The sequence below is a fragment of the Phalangium opilio genome, unplaced genomic scaffold (assembly GCF_054372755.1).
Source record: "Phalangium opilio isolate 3A_F unplaced genomic scaffold, DU_Popi_V2 ptg000230l_1, whole genome shotgun sequence".
Lineage (NCBI taxonomy): Eukaryota > Metazoa > Arthropoda > Arachnida > Opiliones > Phalangiidae > Phalangium > Phalangium opilio.
In genome coordinates this window covers 2,032,693-2,057,687 of record NW_028324221.1, presented here as the reverse complement: position 1 = coordinate 2,057,687, position 24,995 = coordinate 2,032,693, and the positions used below count along the sequence as shown (strand labels likewise).

At 32.0% G+C, this 24,995-nt stretch overlaps 1 protein-coding gene across 1 annotated transcript in view; it reads right to left on the bottom strand.

The window, feature by feature from the left end:
* Nucleotides 1-24,995, bottom strand: part of LOC149613994 (centrosomal protein of 290 kDa-like) — a 31,914-nt gene that overhangs the window by 5,052 nt on the left and 1,867 nt on the right. The window contains exons 4-16 of the mRNA XM_089858068.1: nt 24,859-24,975; nt 24,490-24,789; nt 23,160-23,230; nt 20,738-20,918; nt 18,916-18,989; nt 18,745-18,838; nt 4,448-4,621; nt 4,286-4,367; nt 3,991-4,227; nt 2,582-2,812; nt 1,937-2,057; nt 1,534-1,860; nt 469-874 (exon numbers count right to left, since the gene is read on the bottom strand). Coding sequence (XP_089714194.1) covers nt 469-874; nt 1,534-1,860; nt 1,937-2,057; nt 2,582-2,812; nt 3,991-4,227; nt 4,286-4,367; nt 4,448-4,621; nt 18,745-18,838; nt 18,916-18,989; nt 20,738-20,918; nt 23,160-23,230; nt 24,490-24,789; nt 24,859-24,975 — 2,415 coding nt within the window. The remainder of the gene's footprint in view (nt 1-468; nt 875-1,533; nt 1,861-1,936; nt 2,058-2,581; nt 2,813-3,990; nt 4,228-4,285; nt 4,368-4,447; nt 4,622-18,744; nt 18,839-18,915; nt 18,990-20,737; nt 20,919-23,159; nt 23,231-24,489; nt 24,790-24,858; nt 24,976-24,995) is intronic.

The window sequence follows — 24,995 nt, the reverse complement described above, 5'->3', positions numbered from 1 at the left end:
AATTTTGAATGAATTTATTTCTAGGTGTATTGGACTGTGAGAAAAAACTAAGACCCGAATTGGACCCGAAAGCAAATTTTGGGGATTTTGCAAGACCCGAGGACCCGACGGGTAATTGAAAATTGGACCCGATACCCGCGGGTAAATTTTCTATTACCCGAAGTTTACCTGACACCCAAAAATCTGGACCCGCACAGCCCTGATTTTTTTTTTAATATGTTTCCTTTTATATTTAGCCAAAATTCCGTTCTTTAAGTGATAATGTTTTGTTACCTGAGCTTTTCCTTTAAAAATTAAAGCTCCTGTGGCGCCCCTAACATGCTGGCTATAATAATCTACACAATAATTTAACCTTGCCAAAGGCAGGAACCAATCAAAAGCTTAGCAGGATCCTTGACAATAGGGACATCTAGTTACATTTTTTAAAACTAAACCACAACCAAGGCTTAATTGCTTTAATAAACGTACCTCTCTAAGTGCTCGAACTTCACTCGCAGAGACTGATGATTCTAATGCTTCACTTAAAACGGAGTCTTCTTCTAAAGGCAGATCATTCAAAGCTTCTTGCTCGTGAATTGAATCTCCATTGAGGCTTTCTTCAATTTGAACTTCTTCTTGAGGTTCTCTAGCTTCACTTCGAGTCGAAACACTTTGAAGCCTATTTGAAGAGAGCCCTCCTAAAAAGTCCAAATTCCTAGCATCAATTTCCAATTCTTGCTCTCTAAGTTGAGACTCAAGTCTCAGGTTTTGTTCTTCCAATCGAAGGATTTTTGCTTCCAATCGATTTACAAGCTCTTTCAAAGTATCACTTTGACTGGAATATCTTTCAGCGAGTCGTTTCGAGTGAATTTCTCTCATCTGAACCACTTCAATCCTGAAAATTAATCACATTGATTTGCAGGGTTGGTAAGGAGCCTGGATTTATAATTGAAAAAAAAGAAGAAGAAAACCTGAGGGGTCACTCCGACATTTACACGAAATCCAGTACGCTTCTCGCGAAATCTTTCAGACAAAATCACGAAATCAAAGATGAAATTTCGAAATCTTTGGTGAATCGCAAAATCAACGAAGAGATCACGAAATCTTTGGTGAAATCGCAAAATCAACGAAGAGATCACGAAATCTTTGGTGAAATCGCGAAATCAAGGAAGAAATGCCGAAATTTTTGGCGAAATCGTAAAATCAAAGAAAAAATCTTTGGCTAAATAAAAAAGGAAATCCCGAAATATTTGGCGAAATCACGAAATCTTTCTCGAAATCACGAAATCTTTCTCGAAATCACGAAATCTTTCTCGAAATCACGAAATCTTTCTCGAAATCACGAAATCTTTCTCGAAATCACGAAATCTTTCTCGAAATCACGAAATCTTTCTCGAAATCACGAAATCTTTCTCGAAATCACGAAATCTTTCTCGAAATCACGAAATCTTTCTCGAAATCACGAAAACTTTCTCGAAATCACGAAATCATTGGCAAAATTGCTTAATCCCGTAGGCTTCTTTGGGAATGTCGGACCCCTCGAGAAACCCTTACCTTTTATGCCAATCCATAATCTTTTCAACTGAAGACCCGGATTTCAGTGTCTGTATCAACTCCTTAGCAGATTGAAGTTTTACGCTTAGCTTCATTTTATCCTCGTCAATCTTGGAATTTTCCTCTTTAACTTTTTCCAAATCTTTTCGCAAATTATTCCTCTCATTATTGAGATTTTTAACTTCCTTCATCAACTCCTCTTGTTTAACAATAGGAATTGACGACGAAAATTGCCGTCGCAGTTCGTAAAGTATTCTAGTCAGGAGCTGTATTTTGCTTCTAGCTTGGCTATGAATATTGTACACTTCGTCTTCTTTGTCAACACACCTAATTTTTAATAACGTTGCATTAATTAATACAATTAAGCTATTGGGCAATTAAATTTTGTAGTATGCCCATATACTTTTTCTGGAGGTTTTGGTTCCGTTTTTCACTTTGATCCAATTTTTGTTTCACAGCGTTTAGTTCTTGTTGCAGCTTGGTTTCACCGAGTTGAAAACCTATGATTTGTCTGTGCAAATTACCTACAGAGAATATTTAAATTTAACGAAAATCGCCTATTAGAGTGTTTGTGCACTTTCGGCCATATTCAGACCAAGGGCTTATCAATTTGCATTTGCATGAACACCGATTATCCGTACGCGAAGATTATTTGGCTTACACCATGAGTACGAAAATTACGCTGTGCGGAACGCAGAGATTACGCTGTTTACATCACGAGTACACACAAGGTTCGTTTAGAATACCCGATTCCGTTTAAAACGCGTCGAGTCCGTTTTGTATACTAAGCGTACGTTCCAATTGCACCATGAATCTATTTAACTAGTTATATATATTGATGATTGCACTGATTATGCCGAGCGCTTTTAGAACGCGTCGAGTTGCTTTTAAGACGCGTCGAGTGCTTTTAAACAGCGTCGAGTGCTTTAAGACCGCGTCGAGTTGCTTTTAGAATGAGTTGAGTAAGTCGAGATAATAGCAGTATTACCACAATTACGTGTTTAAAGCCGACAAATGAAGAATGATCAGCGCCTTGTTGAAGACTTACCAGATGATAGCTTCTCGTCACTAGAGGCTTGCATATCCAAGAGTAAATTCCTTGTCATTTCCAGCTCTTTTTCGGTGACTTCCCTGAATCTTTCAACTGTTTGTATTTGATACTTGGCAGATTCCAAAGCCGCCTTATAGCGATCAGCATCTTCTCTTAACCTCAATTCTTTGCACTCTAACTCGCTCACTTTTGCGTTCAAGGCGTTGTATACTTCATTACTGACACAATCTAATGTAAAATAAAATAATGCCTTTTTGTAGTCACCACTTTAAATAAGGGAAATAAGCGTACAATTTTTATATATGAATACAAGTACCAAGAATTTCAATTACAATAGGTACTGTAGTCATCAAATCTGAAGAAAAGCATTCATCGCTTAAAATATTGTGCTTTCATTAAAAGTTCGTTTCGTTGGTAAAAACAAAGGGACCTAGACGGTATTGCTCGAGTTCATGTCTTGTTCTTAAAACAAAAATTTAGGGTAGGCTCCTTTAAAGCAATTAGCAAAAGCAGTGCTTTAGTTCAAAAAAATGCCACTAGATGCCGCCATAGTCGAGGGCTGGAGTTGACTAGCTAGCTAAACTAGGTAAAGACTAGTTTTAGCTCCGCCCTCGAGAATGAGTTCTGATTGGTTCCTGCCTTATCCCCCCAACACATTGGACCAAAACGGATGTGGATGTAGCGCCATCTCTAGGCAAAATAAATAGTTTTTGCGGATTTAAAAGATGGCGGCGCCCAATTTAGGCAGGATTTCAATTTTGACGTCATAGGGCACATGACATTTGGTCCAACTTTCTTATACCTTCTTGTTAGGGATAGTAGTTGCTGCTAGGGGGCGTTTGGAATACGCATGCTTTATCTTTCAGGGGAACGAACAACATCTAGCGTTAGTTAATCCATGTTTGGAAGCGCCAAAGGAGCATACATTGCCTTTAAGTTCAGCATAATGTTTCTATTCTAATGTTTAAAGGAACTGCAAAGAAGGCATCAGCGGGTGGGTAAAAATTATTTGAAATACGTCACAGACATCACGTGATACCAAGATACAAAGACTCCTCATAGAGTGGAACTTGACATCTAGTCCTTGTTTTTCACGAGATTGCAGCGCCAATTCAATGAAGTGGTAGTTTTCGAAATAAAACGAACTAAGCTTCTTTGAACCACGCCTCTCCTCGGTCACGTGCCTCTGACGTATTTCAAATAATTTTTACCCGCCCGCCGATGCCTTCTTTACAGTCCCTTTAATTCAGCTGTGTGTTGTAAATGAGTCGAATAGTTAAAAGATACGTCAGAGATCCAGTTTCTTAACTCATTTCTTACCACAATTATAAATTTCACTTCAAATGTAAACAGTACAATTGGGGTTTCTGAATATTTGGCTTAACATCCGTAACACCTTCACATACCATTCAACTTTTCTTTCAGAATTCTTTCCCTGTTTTTGATGTCCACTGCCTCTCTGGTCAGCTCGGCAAACTTCTTTTCCAGTTCAGAATTTCTAGTATCCATGCTATCAAAAACTTGTTTGAGTTGCTCGTGTTGCAATAGAAGGTGATCGGCTCTTTGTCGTTCATTGGCTTCCTTTAACAAAGTAACTCGTAGTTCATTTTGTAAACTAGCTTCATCCATACTTGCGTCATTTTCTGTAAGGTTACCAGTTACGTAAGGAAGTTCGTAAAAATTTGAAAGTGCACTGCTTACCAAGAATTGTGACTTTCTCATTTAAGAGGCGATTATCTATTTTAAGTTTATCACATTCTAATTTTAATTTCTTGGTTAGCTCCTGAAAAAGGTTTTGATATGTATCAATGTAATTTTTTATTCATAAAAGTCAGGCCAATACAACAATGAACGTGGGCCAACCTCTTTCTCTTGGTATTCTTGAAACTTCGAGTTATCTTCATTTTGCTTTTGAAGGAGCTTTTGATAATTTGTATTAAGATCTAGGAAGCTACGATTTGCTATTTCCAGCTCTGTCGCTGGTATAGAATCATCCAAGGCCTTTTGCAAAATTAACACTTTGCTATGAGCCCTCTCCTAAAATAATCACAGCCAATTAGCGCACTAAGGCACATTATACATATCATCCTAACCCTATAACGCTTAAGTATGGGTTTATCGTTAGGGCTTATACAATAGAGCTATCTCAGTTGTGACGTCAGTACCTAGGTAAAACCGTCATGGGCTTAGCTTTGGCAGTGGGCGGCCATGTTTGGTACCACTTTGGCTCTAAGGGGAAATAGCATGGCTGACGTCACAATAAGGCTTCTGATATAGCTCTATTGGCATTGTCCACCACAAAATAAATGAGCTATTGTCTACTGTGATTCTTTTTCGTGCTCGAGTAGGCGATTGTTTCTGTTTAAAGCAAATAATTGACCGAGTATACACCGCCGAGTGACGCCACTCTACGATGTATACACCGCCGAGTGATGCCCATCTGGGCCATTTACGAGATGCAACGCCAAGTAACGTCCCTCTACCAGAGAGAATTTACAATAAGGAGTGGAAACTGAGGAATATAACGTAGCTCAAAAATCACGTGATCAACAAAACTGGCCAGGTCTATTTCCGGTATGAAATTTTGTGGCCCCTCCCTCCGGGGTGGGTCTAGAATGTTTAAAATCGGTTCAGCCGTTCAAAAGTTATGGCGTAAAATGTGACTGGATTTTGGTCACAAATTAAGCCTAACGTCCAAAAGATTGTTTATGAAAAGCCAATGAAGCCAAAGGCGGGTAATGTTATTTCAATGGAAAAAGGAAAACACAAAAAAAAATTGCTTTTGAAAAATATTATAAAATTGAGTAACTAAAATAAAAATTTATTAATTAAAATAAAAATTGATTAATTAAAATTAAAACTCATTGAATCAAATTAAAATTGATTAAATCAAATCAAAATTGATAAAATCAAATTAAAATTGATTAAATCAAATCAAAATTGATAAAATCAAATTAAAATTGACTCATTCAAATTAAAATTGATTAAATCAAATTAAAATTGATGAAATCAAATTAAAATTGATTAAATCAAATTAAAATTGATAAAATAAAATTAAAATTGACTCATTCAAATTAAATTGATTAAATCAAATTAAAATTGATTAAATCAAATAAAAATTGATTAAATCAAATAAAAATTGATTAAATCAAATTAAAATTGATTAAATCAAATTAAAATTGATTAAATCAAATTAAAATTGATTAAATCAAATTAAAATTGATTAAATCAAATTAAAATTGATTAAATCAAATTAAAATTGATTAAATCAAATTAAAATTGATTAAATCAAATTAAAATTGATTAAATCAAATTAAAATTGATTAAATCAAATTAAAATTGATTAAATCAAATTAAAATTGATTAAATCAAATTAAATTTGATTAAATCAAATTAAAATTGATAAAATCAAATTAAAATTGACTCATTCAAATTAAAATTGACTCATTCAAATTAAAATTGATTAAATCAAATTAAAATTGAATAAATCAAATTAAAATTGATTAAATCAAATTAAAATTGATTAAATCAAATTAAAATTGATTAAATCAAATTAAAATTGATAAAATCAAATTAAAATTGATTAAATCAAATTAAAATTGATGAAATCAAATTAAAATTGATTAAATCAAATTAAAATTGATAAAATAAAATTAAAATTGATTAAATCAAATTAAAATTGATAAAATAAAATTAAAATTGACTCATTCAAATTAAAATTGATAAAATCAAATTAAAATTGATAAAATCAAATTAAAATTGATAAAATCAAATTAAAATTGACTCATTCAAATTAAAATTGATTAAATCAAATTAAAATTGATTAAATCAAATTAAAATTGATTAAATCAAATTAAAATTGACTCATTCAAATTAAAATTGATTAAATCAAATTAAAATCGATTAAATCAAATTAAAATTGATTAAATCAAATTGAAATTGATGATTAAATCAAATTAAAATTGATTAAATCAAATTAAAATTGATAAAATAAAATTAAAATTGATTAAATCAAATTAAAATTGATAAAATCAAATTAAAATTGATAAAATCAAATTAAAATTGACTCATTCAAATTAAAATTGATTAAATCAAATTAAAATTGATTAAATCAAATTAAAATTGATTAAATCAAATTAAAATTGACTCATTCAAATTAAAATTGACTCATTCAAATTAAAATTGATTAAATCAAATTAAAATTGACTCATTCAAATTAAAATTGATTAAATCAAATTAAAATTGATTAAATCAAATTAGAATTGACTCATTCAAATTAAAATTGATTAAATCAAATTAAAATCGATTAAATCAAATTAAAATCGATTAAATCAAATTAAAATTGATTAAATCAAATTGAAATTGATGATTAAATCAAATTAAAATTGATTAAATCAAATTAAAATTGATTAAATCAAATTAAAATTGATAAAATAAAATTAGAATTTATTAAATCAAATTAAAATTGATAAAATCAAATTAAAATTGACTCATTCAAATTAAAATTGACTCATTCAAATTAAAATTGATTAAATCAAATTAAAATTGAATAAATCAAATTAAAATTGATTAAATCAAATTAAAATTGATTAAATCAAATTAAAATTGATTAAATCAAATTAAAATTGATAAAATCAAATTAAAATTGATTAAATCAAATTAAAATTGATGAAATCAAATTAAAATTGATTAAATCAAATTAAAATTGATAAAATAAAATTAAAATTGATTAAATCAAATTAAAATTGATAAAATAAAATTAAAATTGACTCATTCAAATTAAAATTGATAAAATCAAATTAAAATTGATAAAATCAAATTAAAATTGACTCATTCAAATTAAAATTGATTAAATCAAATTAAAATTGATTAAATCAAATTAAAATTGATTAAATCAAATTAAAATTGACTCATTCAAATTAAAATTGATTAAATCAAATTAAAATCGATTAAATCAAATTAAAATTGATTAAATCAAATTGAAATTGATGATTAAATCAAATTAAAATTGATTAAATCAAATTAAAATTGATAAAATAAAATTAAAATTGATTAAATCAAATTAAAATTGATAAAATCAAATTAAAATTGATAAAATCAAATTAAAATTGACTCATTCAAATTAAAATTGATTAAATCAAATTAAAATTGATTAAATCAAATTAAAATTGATTAAATCAAATTAAAATTGATTAAATCAAATTAAAATTGACTCATTCAAATTAAAATTGACTCATTCAAATTAAAATTGATTAAATCAAATTAAAATTGACTCATTCAAATTAAAATTGATTAAATCAAATTAAAATTGATTAAATCAAATTAGAATTGACTCATTCAAATTAAAATTGATTAAATCAAATTAAAATCGATTAAATCAAATTAAAATCGATTAAATCAAATTAAAATTGATTAAATCAAATTGAAATTGATGATTAAATCAAATTAAAATTGATTAAATCAAATTAAAATTGATTAAATCAAATTAAAATTGATAAAATAAAATTAGAATTTATTAAATCAAATTAAAATTGATAAAATCAAATTAAAATTGACTCATTCAAATTAAAATTGACTCATTCAAATTAAAATTGATTAAATCAAATTAAAATTGAATAAATCAAATTAAAATTGATTAAATCAAATTAAAATTGATTAAATCAAATTAAAATTGATTAAATCAAATTAAAATTGATAAAATCAAATTAAAATTGATTAAATCAAATTAAAATTGATGAAATCAAATTAAAATTGATTAAATCAAATTAAAATTGATAAAATAAAATTAAAATTGATTAAATCAAATTAAAATTGATAAAATAAAATTAAAATTGACTCATTCAAATTAAAATTGATAAAATCAAATTAAAATTGATAAAATCAAATTAAAATTGATAAAATCAAATTAAAATTGACTCATTCAAATTAAAATTGATTAAATCAAATTAAAATTGATTAAATCAAATTAAAATTGATTAAATCAAATTAAAATTGACTCATTCAAATTAAAATTGATTAAATCAAATTAAAATCGATTAAATCAAATTAAAATTGATTAAATCAAATTGAAATTGATGATTAAATCAAATTAAAATTGATTAAATCAAATTAAAATTGATAAAATAAAATTAAAATTGATTAAATCAAATTAAAATTGATAAAATCAAATTAAAATTGACTCATTCAAATTAAAATTGATTAAATCAAATTAAAATTGATTAAATCAAATTAAAATTGATTAAATCAAATTAAAATTGATTAAATCAAATTAAAATTGATTAAATCAAATTAAAATTGATAAAATCAAATTAAAATTGATAAAATCAAATTAAAATTGATTAAATCAAATTAAAATTGATTAAATCAAATTAAAATTGATTAAATCAAATTAAAATTGATTAAATCAAATTAAAATTGATTAAATCAAATTAAAATTGATTAAATCAAATTAAAATTGATTAAATCAAATTAAAATTGATTAAATCAAATTAAAATTGATTAAATCAAATTAAAATTGACGCATACAAATTAAAAATGATTAAATCAAATTAAAATTGATTAAATCCAGTTAAAATTGACGAAATCCAATTAAAATTGACGAAATCCAATTAAAATTGACGAAATCCAATTAAAATTGACTAAATCCAATTAAAATTGACTAAATCAAACTAAAATTGATTCAATCAAATTAAAATTGATTAAATCAAATTAAAATTGATTAATAATAATTAGAATTCATGAATAAAAATGGAAACTCATGTGTAAAAATTAAAATTCGCAGAAAAATCTTTAAAATGAATAAAAAATTAAAATTCAGGAATGATAATTAAAAATCATGTTAAAAATTGAATTTCATGAATAAAAATAAAAATTTTTGAATTTTATTCGCGGAAAAATAGAAACTCATGAATAAAAATTAAAATTTTTGAATTAATTCGCGGAAAAATAGATATCCATGAATGATAATAGAAATTCATGAATGATAATAGAAATTCATGAATGACAATAGAAATTCATGAACGATAATAGAAATTCATGAATGATAATAGAAATTCTTGAATGATAATAGAAATTCATGAATGATAATAGAAATTCACGAATGATAATAGAAATTCACGAATGACATTAAAATTTCATTCTATGATAAAAATTAAAGTGCCTTTTATGGGGCGCTATAGCCCCCATAAAAGGCTTTTAAGAGTGTCATCTTACACGTTTCAGTGTGTCGCCTAACACGTTTAGCAGTGTTTTATAAAGGTATTACGAATTTCTTTGTTAATTTAATTTAAAGGATAAAAATATATTCTTTCATGAATATCATCTTAAAATATAAGTTTAACAGATAATTTTTTACTCTAATATTCAAACATTAATGGAAATGAAAGACGTTATTTAAGAAATTCGCAAAATAGTGTAATTTTTCCATTTTTAATTTCAAAACGGTGTTTTAAAAGTTTTATATTTTACACTTTCAATTGGCCACAAAAACTCAAGGCCAACGCTTTTGGGTGTTTTTACGGTGTATAAAAAGTGTTTTCTTAAATTACACTCATTTAACACGTTTTTAACACTTCCTTTTCCTAGAGTGTGTATTTTATAACTGAAAATTACAATACCTGAATCAGTCTTTCATTTTATCAAAGGATTCTCACATCGAAATGAAAGAGACTAATTTTGTTTTCAGCAATGAAGGGGCACAAAAGCCTCCCCTGCAACAAAAATCAACTGCGGGGACAGTACGAATTTTAACTAGCTGGACGGTTTTTTGGATCGCCTGATTTGTGACTTTAGACCCTACCCTATAGTGCGAAATGTCCGCCCAGATAAGTGTCCTGCTATCCCAACGTTTACTACGGTTGATTGCAAAATGCACTTAATGGATACAAAATCGGTAAGCGAATGAACAAGAAATATGCAATCAAATGGTCAGAAAATCCGCTGGCGAATGGACTCAAGTCTAGTGGACACGAAATTGGTAGTCTAGAGGACACGAAATTGGTAGTCTAGAGGACACGAAATTTGCAAGCAAACGGTCAGAAAATCGGCAAGCGGATGGACACGAAATCAACTGGTAAACGGTTATGAAATCGCAAGGTGAATAGACGCAAAATCGGCTTGCGGATGGACAACATAACGGCTGGCGAATGGACACGATATCGGCTGGCGAATGGACACGATATCGGCTGGGGAATGGACACGATATCGGCTGGGGAATGGACACGATATCGGCTGGGGAATGGACACGATATCGGCTGGGGAATGGACACGATATCGGCGGCGAATGGACACGATATCGGCCATCGATCGAAAAATTAATTCGGAGGCCCCATTCGACCGAACTCCCGCACTTTTGGCGACTTTCGAAAAGTGGTAAATAGCTTCAAATTACTGCACTTAACGAAAGTGTTCATTGCTATTTAATCTCCGTTAATATGGAGTAGCAAAGAGTTATATTTTCAAACGATTTGAAGGCTTATCTAAATATAAGGGAAAGATGAAATTAGCCATATTCCGTAACATTTTCTTTGATATTATTGTAAAATCATGCTTATAAAGATAAATCTATATTTAAATCTGGGTAAATTAACATGTTACAGTTAGTTGTTGAGATATAATGGATTTTTAAAGAAAGTTTTGCTTGTAGTTCAAATTTTACATCAACAGAATCGTGGAACTTTAGTGGAGAATAAGTTTCGTTATTATTTGGATTTTCTAAACCTTTATTTCAACCGAAATCCAACACTTTGGGCCGTTCACGAAGAGTGTGGGAGTCGTGATCACTTGACGAGCATGCCGCTATCCATTGGCATTAAATGAAACCACACATTTCCATAAACGTTTATCATTTAAATAAAATAACAGAAGTTTAGAATGAAAAACGGAACAAATTGAAGAAGTCAAACGTTGACATGATATAGATAGATAGATTCAGATAAATTCCAACAAGCTCAACGACGTTGGAAACTCAAAAATAGAGCAGCCGGCAGATTGTTCCATTACAAGTCTAAATTTAGCACGCGCGAAGCTTAATATATCGTAACTATTGGACAGTCTGATTTGAGTTCTGAAATAAGGAAGTCATAGACTTATTATGGGAGAGCCAGGAGAATGTCTCATTACAAGATAAAACCAAGGAAGTCAGGGACTGAAATAAGGAATAAAATTAAAACAAATGACACCTAAAACATCTAATAACAATACTAATAATAATACTAATAATGGATATCAGATACTGAAATGTAGAGAAGCCGGCGGACTGTCTCATGACGATCGTCATGAGACAGTCCGCCGGCTTCTCTATATTAAGTCTCGCATTTTCAGTTTCAGTCTGGTTATGAGACAGTCTGCCGGCTTCTCTATATCAAGTCTCGAACTTTCAGTTTTAGTCTCGTTATGTGACAGTCCGGCTACTTTGTATTAAGTGTGGCGCGTTCAAGTTATACTCTTGCTTAGTTAAACGTGCGGGACTTAGAGAAGCCGGCGGACTGTCTCATAACCAGACTAAAACTGAAAATGCGAGACTTAACATAGTCAAGCCGGCGGACTGTCTCATAACCAAACTTAGACTGAAAAGGCGAGATTTGATATAGTAAAACCAGCGGACTGTCTCATAAACAGACTAAAACTGAAAATTCGAGGCTTAATATAGTCAAGTCGGCTGACTGTCACATATCAAGATTAAAACTTGATCGTTACAGAGTTAAAATGGAGAAGCCAGCGGACTGTCTCGTAACTATACTAAAAATGAAAATGCGACTCTTAATACAGAGAAGCCAGCGGACTGTCTCATAACTAGAATAAACCTGAAAATGCGACTCTTAATACAGAGAAGCCAGCGGACTGTCTCATAACTAGAATAAACCTGAAAATGCGACTCTTAATACAGAGAAGCCAGCGGACTGTCTCATAACTAGAATAAACCTGAAAATGCGAGACATAATATTGTCAAGCCGGCCGACTGTCCCATATCAAGATTAAAACTTGATCTTGCCAGAGTTAAAATTGAGAAGCCAGCGGACTGTCTCATAACCAGACTAAAACTGAAAATCCGAGACTTAATATAGTGAAGCCGGCGGAATGTTTCAAAACAAGACTAAAACTTGGTCACGCCTGATTTAATATAATCTAGAGTAAGAAAAACAGGCTAAATTTAGAGCATTCGGAAGACTGTCAACCGACTTATAAAATTAGTAATAATAATAATGGACTGTTTACATTATTGCTTTTCGGCTTGTGTTTACGTGTATTATCAGTCCCGGGTTTTTAGGACACCTAGCGAACACACGGACTGTTAAAAGACTGTACTGTGGAGCCCATGTGCTACTGGGGCTAATTCACATGCCTCACAAAAAAACCTATTCAATTTTACGTAGAATACAAATTTGAGGTATAGCACAAGTATTTGAAACAAATAATTAGTCATAAACAAAGCTCATACTCCCATTAGAGCGGATAAATAGTCGAATTGCAATAAATTTTAATTAAACAAGTGCGAAAGCATGTTGTTGTATAGAGTTAATAAAATTTTAATTGGATTGAATTGAATTCTTGAATTTTAATTATTATTAATATTGAATTTTAATTATTATTATTAAATTTAAAATTATTATTATTGAATTTTAATTATTATTTATGAATTTTAAATATTATTTATGAATTTTAAATATTATTTATGAATTTTATTAATTATTTAAGAATTTTATTTTCAAAAAATCTTATTATAAATAACTGAATTTTAATCAACCAGTTTTAATTTTAATTAAAATTTTTTAATTTTAATCAATAAATTTTATTATTTATAACTAAATTTTAACCAACCAGTTTTAATTTTAATTAATCAATTTGAATTTGAGTTGATAAATTTTAATTTTACTTTAAATTAATCAATTTGAATTTGATCTAAAAAATTTCAATTTGATTGAATCAATTTTAATTTTACTTTAAATTAATCAATTTCAATTTGATTGAATAAATTTTAATTTTACTATAAATTAATCAATTTCAATTTGATCTAATCAATTTTAATTTGATTGAATCAATTTTAATTTGATTGAATCAATTTTAATTTGTTGAATCAATTTTAATTTGTTGAATCAATTTTAATTTGATTTAATCAATTTTAATTTGATTTAATCAATTTTAATTTGATTTAATCAATTTTAATTTGATTTAATCAATTTTAATTTGATTTAATCAATTTTAATTTGATTTAATCAATTTTAATTTGATTTAATCAATTTTAATTTGATTTAATCAATTTTAATTTGATTTAATCAATTTTAATTTGATTTAATCAATTTTAATTTGATTTAATCAATTTTAATTTGATTTTATCAATTTTAATTTGATTTTATCAATTTTAATTTGATTTTATCAATTTTAATTTGAATGAGTCAATTTTAATTTGATTTTATCAATTTTAATTTGATTTAATAAATTTTAATTTGATTTAATCAATTTTAATTTGATTTAATCAATTTTAATTTGATTTTATCAATTCTAATTTGATTTAATCAATTTTAATTTGATTTAATCAATTTTAATTTGATTTAATCAATTTTAATTTGAATGAGTCAATTTTAATTTGATTTTATCAATTTTAATTTGATTTTATCAATTTTAATTTGATTTTATCAATTTTAATTTGATTTTATCAATTTTAATTTGATTTTATCAATTTTAATTTTATTTTATCAATTTTAATTTGATTTAATCAATTTTAATTTTATTTTATCAATTTTAATTTGATTTAATCAATTTTAATTTGATTTAATCAATTTTAATTTGAATGAGTCAATTTTAATTTGATTTTATCAATTTTAATTTGATTTTATCAATTTTGATTTGATTTAATCAATTTTAATTTGATTTTATCAATTTTGATTTGATTTAATCAATTTTAATTTGATTCAATGAGTTTTAATTTTAATTAATCAATTTTTATTTTAATTAATCAATTTTTATTTTAGTTACTCAATTTTATAATATTTTTCAAAAGCAATTTTTTTTTGTGTTTTCCTTTTTCCATTGAAATAACATTACCCGCCTTTGGCTTCATTGGCTTTTCATAAACAATCTTTTGGACGTTAGGCTTAATTTGTGACCAAAATCCAGTCACATTTTACGCCATAACTTTTGAACGGCTGAACCGATTTTAAAATTTCAAAAAGGGTTCGTTTCCAAATGACGCGAGCTATGTGTTGCATCTAAAAAATGTCACGTGACGCGAGGATTTTGATTGGTCGAAAAGTGATTTTTTGGTTTTTTAGTAGTCACGAGCGCAATAATTTTCTGATTTTCAAAAACAAGGTGTTGACCTATTCTTGACATTCACACTTAACTAATAATGTCAAAAATTTTGTGATACGACGATCCATCGTGAAAATATCGTCGATTGAAAATGATCCGAAACTTATTTCCGCGACTGTACATAGGTTAAAGGAAACCAGTGTACTAAATATTTGCGAAATCGGTTGAAACGCGCGGACTTTGTTGCACTGAGAAGATTTTTTACATTCTGGCGGCGGATTGGAAAAATCTTTCTTAGTACGCGCCTACTACTTATGATTAACGTTCCTGCAAATTTTCAGCCTTCTAGGGCAAGCGGTTTGGGCTGGGTCAGTCAGTCAGTCAAGACTTTGATTTATATAGATATAGATAAATAGGTGGATATTGCATGAATTCTAAGTGATTGTTGCCAAGTACATGTGGTTTTTACGCGACACCACGTGTCAATGACCATCACGTGTATTTGAGAGGTATTTCCGGAGCCTCCGGGATGAACTAGGCCCATGCGTGTCGCGAAGCGAGAATATTTTTTTAACTAATTTATTTCGCCGTGTTTCCCGTTTGGGGGCGCTGATACGACCGAAAAATAAACAAAGTTCAACCCCGTGACCCTGTCGACTGCTTAAGTATTAGGGCCAAGATCGCGGATTGTAACGTAAGTATACGTTTTTATAACTCTTACTGAATTATTTTAATTGAAATAATTTAATTTGTTTTCATCAATACCATCTAGCCGAAAGATTCAGTAAAAAGTGAAGAGACCCAAAAACATTTACGTTAATTTTAGGATGAAACTGCTCTCTATCATAAAAATTTTATGACTGACCCCTAAAATATCAACGATAATTTAAGGAAGACCCCAGTCACAACGGAAAAATAAGCGCCATCTATGGTGAAAATATTTTTCCTAACAAACTGGATATTTCCCCACTTAAAATTTGACATGCATGGGCCTAGTTCATCCTGGAGGCTCCGGTATTTCATTTGTGAATATCGGCTCTCTAAAGTGTCACGTAATCAGTCTGGGAAATAGCACACTTCCTCTGGTCCAAAACCAGTTTATTAATAGCTTGGACTAGTCTTTTAATTCAAATAGTGGGGGTTACTGGTCCTCGGGACCAGTTTATTAATTGTAAATCTATAAGAGAACAAAGACGGTGACCAGTCCTGAGACCAGTTTAATATTTAGGACAGTAGGGGGGGGGTCACTGGTCCAAAGGACTAGCTTGTTTAAAAAATATCCTTATTTACCCAGACTGGTCACGTTATTTTGACTTTTCTACTTCGTGAAACTAGCATCACTAACATATGCCCATGGATATGTGCACGTGATGGAGTGAGTGTTCCTGATAGCAATATCAGGTGAATGACATCCAAGAATCACGTCAGGGACCAGTCTATACTGTTTGTTAATAGCTCAGTAGTAACACAAAAACTGCTATGCACGCATGGATTAACTAACGCCAGGGATTGTTCGTTCCCCCTAAAAGATAAAGTATACATGTTCCAAACGCCCCCTAACAGCAGCTACTATCCCTAACAGGAAGTTATAAAAAAAATTGGACCAAACGTCACGTGTCCTATGACGTCAAAATTAAAATCCCGCCTAAATTAGGCATCGCCATCTTTAAAATCCGCAAAAACTATTTATTTTGCCTAGAGATGGCGCTATATCAACATCCGTTTTGGTCCAATGAGTTGGGGGGATAAGGCAGGAACCAATCAGAACTCATTCTCGAGGGCGGAGCTAAAACTAGCCTTTACCTAGTTTAGCTAGCTAGTTAGCTCCACCCCTCGACTATGGCGGCCTCTAGTGGCATTTGTTTGAACTAAAGCACTGCTTTGCTAATTGCTTTAAAGGAACAGATCCTACATTTTTGTTTTAAGAACTAGACATGAACTCGAGCAATACCGTCTAGCACACTTTATTGTTTCTTTCCCAGAGATGGCGCTATATCTACATCCCTTTTGGTCCAATGAATTGGGGGAATGAAGAGGGGAATCAAGGAATAATTCGAAACATGTAGTTGGCGATAGCATTACATGGGAAACACGGTTAGTGAACAATCCCTAGCGTTAGTTAATCCATGATGCACGTGTGTTGGTTTGTTTACAGCAAATGTCGGCTCTTGTGGCGCCCCTAACATCCCGGCTAACCTTCTATACACCAATTTTACCTTGCCAAAGGCAGGAACCAATCAGAATTCGTCCACAAGGGAAAAGCTAAAACTAGTCTTTGCTAAGCTTAAACTCCACCCCTCGACTATGGGAACACCTAGTGGTATTTGTTTAAATTAAACCATAGTCGAGACTTGCTAGACAGTCAAAGAGTGAGATTCTTTGTAAAATCATTATTATTGTAAAGTTAACAGGGAAAATATGGTATCCTGGCCGCCTAGGCATTAGGCTGTTCAAGATTTTTACACGACCTATATATGCAGTATAATACAATTTTAATTAAACCAATTTCAAACTTTCGAAGTAAAATATGGGCCTTTAAGTTTGAGCCTCATACTTATATTGCTTATAAATATTCTCACAAGGGGGCAGTTCAAAGTACACGTTTGCCATGTGATAAGTTCTACCAGAAGTAGGATAAGGGACTAGAAGTAAAGATCTCTAGCATTTGTAGTAGATCCTGGCACAAGTGAACAAATTTGAGGATTTTATGCCGCTTCCATCGCGCCTACACTAGAGAGAAAAAAATTGGTCGAGTTCCAAAAACATTTCCCACTCCCTAGCCCTCATTCTAAAGCCGCGGAACACGGACGCGGGTGCTTGAATCTAGTTCGGCCGTCTACCACCGCGAGCGTCTCACGTTTTGGGGGGAAAATTCAGAAACCGCTACCAGAGGGCCAACCGTTGGTGCGTTATCAAGAATATTCACTTTCGCTAAGTGAAGAATTTGATTAGCTCAGTACTTGTAGTCTCATCTTACTTCTGCTTCTAGCCTAGTTCTTCCCTCATTTCTCCCGTTGTGGAGGTAAGAATTACTGTTGCCAGTCTGAAAAGTGCGTACAACATGTCCCCCTTTTAGCCCTCCCAGATAGATTGCAAATAAACAGTTAAAAAGCTTTTCAAGGAGTCAATAAATTAACTTTGAAATGAAAATAGACTAGGCCTGTGCGAGTCCAGTTTTTTAGGGTTCGAGTCGAGTCTCGAGTCCTTAAAAAAGCTCTTTTAGAATCTCGAGTCGAGTCTTTTAATTGGTATCGAGTCCTCGAGTCCTAAAGTCAGCTTAAGAACTGGGTTTCAAGTCCAGTGTCGAGTCCTGATAAATTATATCAAGTCCCACTCGAGTCCTATTAAATTAATTCTATTAATACTAACTTTAATTTAATTTACTTAGTTTAGTTCTAAATAATTAATAATACAAGAATTATAATAAATTTCTAATAAGGATAAATTTTACTCACAAAGTATAAATCTCACGACGAAAATGACGCGGAGTAACAAAAATTTTAACTTTTGGTTCTGGTTTGCTTAACTCCTTTAGCTGAAGTAAACATTTTGTCCTATCACCTGTCTTTTCTAAACTTTAAATCGATTAAATCCCACTAAATCCGGCGCTTTACTTAAAATTCCGGGTCACAAAGTAAATATTTTTGGACTTGATAAGGCGTCAAGTCTCGGTTCGAGTCCTCCTCGAGTCCAATAGTGCAGATTTTAAGGACTCGAAATAATTTTCAAGTCCTAAAATTTTGATTTTCGAGTCTCGAGTCGAGTACTCGACTCGAGACTCGATCGAGTACTCGCCTTCATTCGAGTACTCGCACAGGCCTAAAATAGACTAAGTTTTTCTATACTAAAATACAATAATAGCAACAAAATACATATAATGCTTGATAAATTAAGAAATAAGCCAAACTTACATCATAAGAAGCTTCAATTTCATTGTTATTACCCGACACTTCTTGACTTTTAGATTTTTTAATTTTGTTGGTATCTTCAGATACAGTTAAACTTCTATTAAATAAATTAATATCAGGAAATATTTAAATATTTTAAAAATAAATCTCCCATAAACAAAGTAATCAAATTACCTTTTGGCTGAATTGCGCTTTATTTTGTGAAGTTCGGTTCGAAGATCAACATTCTCTCCTTCGAGCGCATCAACCTTAACAAAAAAGAAGCTTATGTTATTTGGCACTAGCTAAACTACACGGTGTTGTCTAGATGAGGGTGAAGTAGAAAATCAAGTGATTTTTAATCAATTCTTCTACTAATTACAAGACCAGTCTGCATAGTGAAACATTCAGGAAATACTTCGGAATGATTTTAAAATTCAAATTAGCTTCAGAGTTTAAGGATAAATTGAAATAAGGACCTCCGACCAATCGCGTAACGCCATGCCTTTTTATTAACAAATTCTCGTGGCACGTTCCGTGTCGAATGAAATTTATCATGAGATTTGATAAAATTTGCGCGCGACGTGACAATCGTGGCGCGAGACATTGAGCGTGACTCAAGAATTTTGTTAACTAGAAGGCAGGGCGTTACGCGATTGGTCGGAGGTCCTTCTTTAAAATTATCCTTAAAATCTGAACCTAATTTGAATTTTAAAATCACTCGGAAGTATTTCCTGAATGATTCACTATGCAGAATGATCTTATAATTAAAAGAAGAATCGATAAAAAATAACTTGATTTTCCACTTCACCCTCCCTTTAAGGAAGTGAAATTGGAAGTCTTCTGTCTATTTAGACTCAAAAGATCCCTATCAATTCCAATACAACAATTAATGCTTAGTTAGGAATAATTCATGAAGCGCTAAAATGTTACGGGTGTAGAATAGGTCCTTCATAACTAGGCTAGGCGTTTTGCACCCAAACTTGAGGAACTTAATCAAACCTAATCTAAGTTTTTTATCAGTTAATTATTGAATTAAAATTTTGGGGAAAATAAAATTACCATTCTGTTGGTAATTTATTTTTATTTTCACGTGTATATAGTCAAGAAGTGATATCTAGTTTATTAGGGAGAAGGTATAAGATGTCTAAGTATTCGCGCGCCATAGTCCCAGTCCCCCTTTCAAAATACAAGGGGGGACGTAAAAGGAGGCCAGGCTATTTCGCCTCTCCTTAGTCGGAAAATATGACTGTAATTTTCGTCATTCGCGTCGCGCTGACGTCAGTTTTCAAGAACCAATGAGATGCTGGTTGTAATTTAGAGGCGGGGATTAACTCTGAACCTACGTTTGGACTGGAGATAAAGGTAGAAATGTGGCGAATTTATAACTTCTCCCTAATAAACTAGATATCACTTCTTGATATAGTCTATTAAACCACGTTCAATTGTGATCAATTTATGCTTAGTTTAGGTGCTTTAAACAGCGCGATCTAGTGGGAAATTGAGGGAAAAATATAAAAATAGGGAGTTTTCATAGTATTTGGCAGTATAGTACACTTAGTTTTACCAGGGATAGATTTAATTTTAGAAGTAGGAATGGAGAACCGTTAGTATTTACTTCAGTCCGACTCATAGGCCCCCAGTATAGAGCCCCTCCCTCCAACACGTAACGAAACTTTTTAATTATCTTATTGGCTCACTTTAACTACGGTTTGATGACGTTTCTGACGAGTACGGCGAAAAATACGTAATTCTTTTTTACCTCTGTCGCTATAACCCGCCTCTTCTTTCATATCCCCCGTTCCCGTGGAAGGGGGTCCGGGACTTTGACGCCCACCCACATTACTCTGTTCTCCATTCCTACTTCTAAAATTAAATCTATCCCTATTTTTCCTCGGAAGGGTTTGTTAAGTCCGAGCGTTGTTAAATTACCATTGTACATGGTATGACGTAAATTGGTAATTTACGGCCTTATTTGGTAAGGTACCAGTTAATTGCAGCTTTTGATAAAATTTACCTTTTCCTGCAGTGTCTGAGCAACTGTTAGTATTTTCTGAGAACCGGACTTCCTAAAACTCTTCGAGTCATATTTTCTCGGACTGATATTTAACTTTTCCCTCAAGTGAACATTTTCTTCGACTACTTCACCCAACTTAAAATCCGAATCATTAATTTGTTGAGTCAGTTCTTCAATCTGTCTGCAAAATTAGTAACAAAAGATTTAAGTCAACCCAATGTAAGATAATACCATAACCATAACTAAGTATGCTACAAGGCGACACCACCATCATGACGTCATCACCCTGTCAAACAGTAGCATGTGCGCTAATTTCATTTTCCATTTTCAAAAACTATTTTCTATTTTGAAATAAAAAAACCTAACAGATGGCGTTGCAAGTGCGCTCAAAAATATATCAATAAAATGAATAGGGCGAAATAAATCCCACATATGTGATTCGTCAATTGCGCATTTAAAGGGAATGAGAAGCTTCGTTTGAAAAACCTCTGATTTATATAGCAAAAGATGGAATTAATTTCTGTGAATTCAAAAATATCAAGCTTTTAATTCTCCGATTTCTAGTTATTTGGCAATATGCATTTGAAAATGCTTCATATGAAATAGGGTCTTTGCGCGTGACGTCAAGTTACCTACCCCCTTTCCTCTCCCCTTGCCGGCTGCCCGCTCTGGCCACGTTAGGACGCCATGTTGACATCTCCTGAAAACCGGTTTTCGCCCCCTATTTCTTCTCCCTTTTTACTCTCGCGGAAACACCCTATTATTTAAAATCCACTTTTTAAGAAAGGCTAAAACGTTTTCTGGTTTTTGACGTCACACACGCGAGATGGTGCCACTCTCTCCGCTATCAAAGCATGGACAGAGCTCGAGACGCGTATAGGTTTCCCGCGCTTTTTTCCTCAACGTCATAGTGATGTCATAAACCAACCGAACAAGCTGACAAGACAAAATTATTTATATATCGAAACTGAGTTTTCGTGATTTTCCAATGGATTTTAAAAATAGAAACTTTGGTTCAATTATATTAAAAACTTGATATTTTGAAAGTAGAGACTTGAAAGTGTAATATAATACCACTTTCGTGCTAAAATATGATATGAAATTGTAAATTCCCATACCCTTTAAAGAGAAAACTAATATCATGACATGCATATAAGCAAAAACCAGGAGTTCATAATAACCCCCCTTCCGGGGGGGGGGGAAGTACGAAACTGGCCATAGAGCTAATGGTAAAATTTGCGAACAACAAGATTCAGTCGTTGCGCATAGAAAGGACTAGCCTGTTGATGGACATACAACTTTACAATAGATTGTAGTGGTATCTATACTCCTCGGTTTTCGTTCCAAAACTTCCTGGCTGGGATCTCCGTCGTTAAAAAAATTGGCGAGTATGTGGACGTAGAAACACGATGGAATTCTTATATTAAAGATACTGGGAGTAAATTTGTCCAAACCGTTTTAATTTAACCACGGAATTCTCACTCACACATATCACAACAAAACATTAATGATGATCGTTTGTGGAAAACTAGAAACCATCGAAAAACTTCTTAGCCAAGGCTTAATGTCCACCACGCCGACAGACACAGACACAGACGCGACCCATTTTCGCTCCCAAAATCACAAGATAAAAATAGTGCTAAAGCGGAAGTGTGGAAGTTAATGCGCGTGGGGTAACTATTTCTTTGGGAGTTAAGTGGTGTATAAATCCGCTGAGCTTTACGGCGAAACTTCGCTGTTACGGGCTTTCTAACCAGTTTCTTACTTCCCTCCGAAGGGGGGTTATTATGAACTCCTGCAAAAACGGATTAACGTGATAAGAGACTTGGATCATAGCTTTAGGCTCTGGTACCATCTTCGCATACTTTATAGAGAAAATTCGTGTGCTTATATTTTGGCTCCACCCACAAACTTTGTATATAGCGACTTCTAGTGGTCAAAAATGTCATCATATTTATTTTGTTGGTTAAAAATTCGTTCAGGAAACAAACAAAGCGGACAACAATATGATATAGCTCCCGATTTAGTGGATTTAAGTTTTAAAGTTAATAATATATTAAATTGTAGTGTCATTAAGTATGTGGTTTTTCTAGCTTTGTACTAAAATTATTATTTTAGTACAATTATAAGTTATTATTATTTATTTGCCTTATACAGTATCCATCTTTAAAGCCCAAAATATAAGAGAATAAGGCCGATAGATGGCGAGCGCGAGATTTGAAATTATAATCAAAACATTCGAAGTAGTCGGGACGGGTAGGGAATTTGCTAGAGTCAATGTTCTTACTATATTAATCGGTTTTTGGTATAAGTGATATTTATTTAAGTGGCTTCTTTAGCATCAAAATTGGCTTTGAAAAACTGGCTCTTTCAATAGAGTTTTTCAAGCTATTCAACGGGAATTTAACAAAAGATTTCATACTTATTTCTTATTCTGATCTGATTTTTGCACTCCTTAATTTCCAGGACTGCTTCCGACAAACCATATTCCCCCTATAAAATATATAACAAAACCAAAGCAATTATCAGCTTCAACAATCAAAATTGTTAGCCTAAGATACAGTGTGCCCCAAAAAGAGTGGTAGGACTGAAAGGGTGTGGTTCAATGGATGCTTTGAGTCGAAAATGTTCAATGACATTTTGCCACAAGTCATGATTAGAGTGTTTTAAGGATAACCCCTTTAATTTCAAGTATGAAAATGAAAGACAATACTAATTTAATGCAATTGCCATGTTTTGAATTGTAAACGTTGACCCTTAAGCCAAAAAGTCTTGGAACATTTTTGACTCAAAATTGCACACAGAACCCACTGTACCTAGAAGGTAGTTATATAAGAAGGCATAAGTCGCGAGATTTCACGCTTCTACTCGTCAGTGGACAAGTAAGTCCCACCCCTTTCAGGTCCGTCTTTGCTCAGCGCTTTCCTATTGGATCGCGTGGGGATAGATCATACAAACGCGATTGACGTATTCCGACTAGATAAAAAACAAACCTCACGCAAAGTGAACATAAAATGGAGGCTGCAATGGTTTTTAATTGCCATGAATAAGTTAGTTAAAGGTTTTGAACCTAACTTGATCAAAGTTCATGCAACTTTTGGAAAACGAACTTCCCTGAGATTTTCAGGTTTCCCCGTATATGGAGTATCCTATGGAGCAAATGTTAACGGAGGGGGGAGGGCAAATATGACTATTACATAATCAAAGGACATCCCCGTACCTCTAATTGAACCAGAGTTATGAGCCTCCAAAGTATAGTTTAATGTTTATCCTATGGAGGGGATGTTCACGAACATTTTGCTTAATTACTCGGCCCCTGTTTGACTCAAATTTCCCTGATTTCCCTGAATTTTAGTAAAAATTCGAAATTCCCCTGAATTTTCCCTGAGGTTTTTGTCAACTATTTATTCCCTGATTTTTCCCGGTTTTCCAGGTTTGTAAGAACCCTGATCATTGATGGATTTTGAATATGCGTCTCTACGTGGAAATCTTTCTATAATTATTTCTAAATCGAATCAAGTGTACTTTTTTTATGATTTCGTGAGTTCCAATAAGCAAACCAAGGCTTAACGAAAAGGTAAAAGAGATAGATGGTGGGTAAAATATTAACTCCGGCCTCCGTTTCCACCCCATTGAAGGGGGGATTGTCGACTACCACGCGCGCACCGGACGCTATGCCTTCTTATATAAATCACTTCTTGACTGTACTTCTTTCCTTTTACGCTTTTTGTAACACCCTATAAAAACTGTACCATTTCGTATAGTCTCATCCTTCCTAAGGTATCACTGAGTTCTTGATCCTTCATTTTCCATTCCTCTTCAACAACTTTCAGTTTATTCCTTAATTTCTCCAAAGCCAGATTTTTCTCCCGTATTTCATTTTGACTCTCGATCATGGCACCGAGTCGGCTTCCGGGACTAAGCGGAGCCGATTCTTCATTCTTGTTAAGCCTTAACTCTTCCAGGAGTTTGCTATTTTCTTCCAGATCTCGGGTAGCCAATTGCAATTGCTCTTTCAAAACTTCTATCTGCGCCTCACGATCTTCGACAACCTGCATGATAACACGTTTTGAGCCATTGAAGGATGAATTTTAAACGCATACGTGGTAATAAAAACGTACCTTTTTCAATGCCTGTGATTCTGAAACATTCATACTACCAAGATTGAATTCCGACTGAAGTTTCGAAATTAACTGTTGCTGCCTTAAAATTTCTTCTTCTTTGCTCGTTAGTGCAGTCTGCAAAGGATAAAGATAAG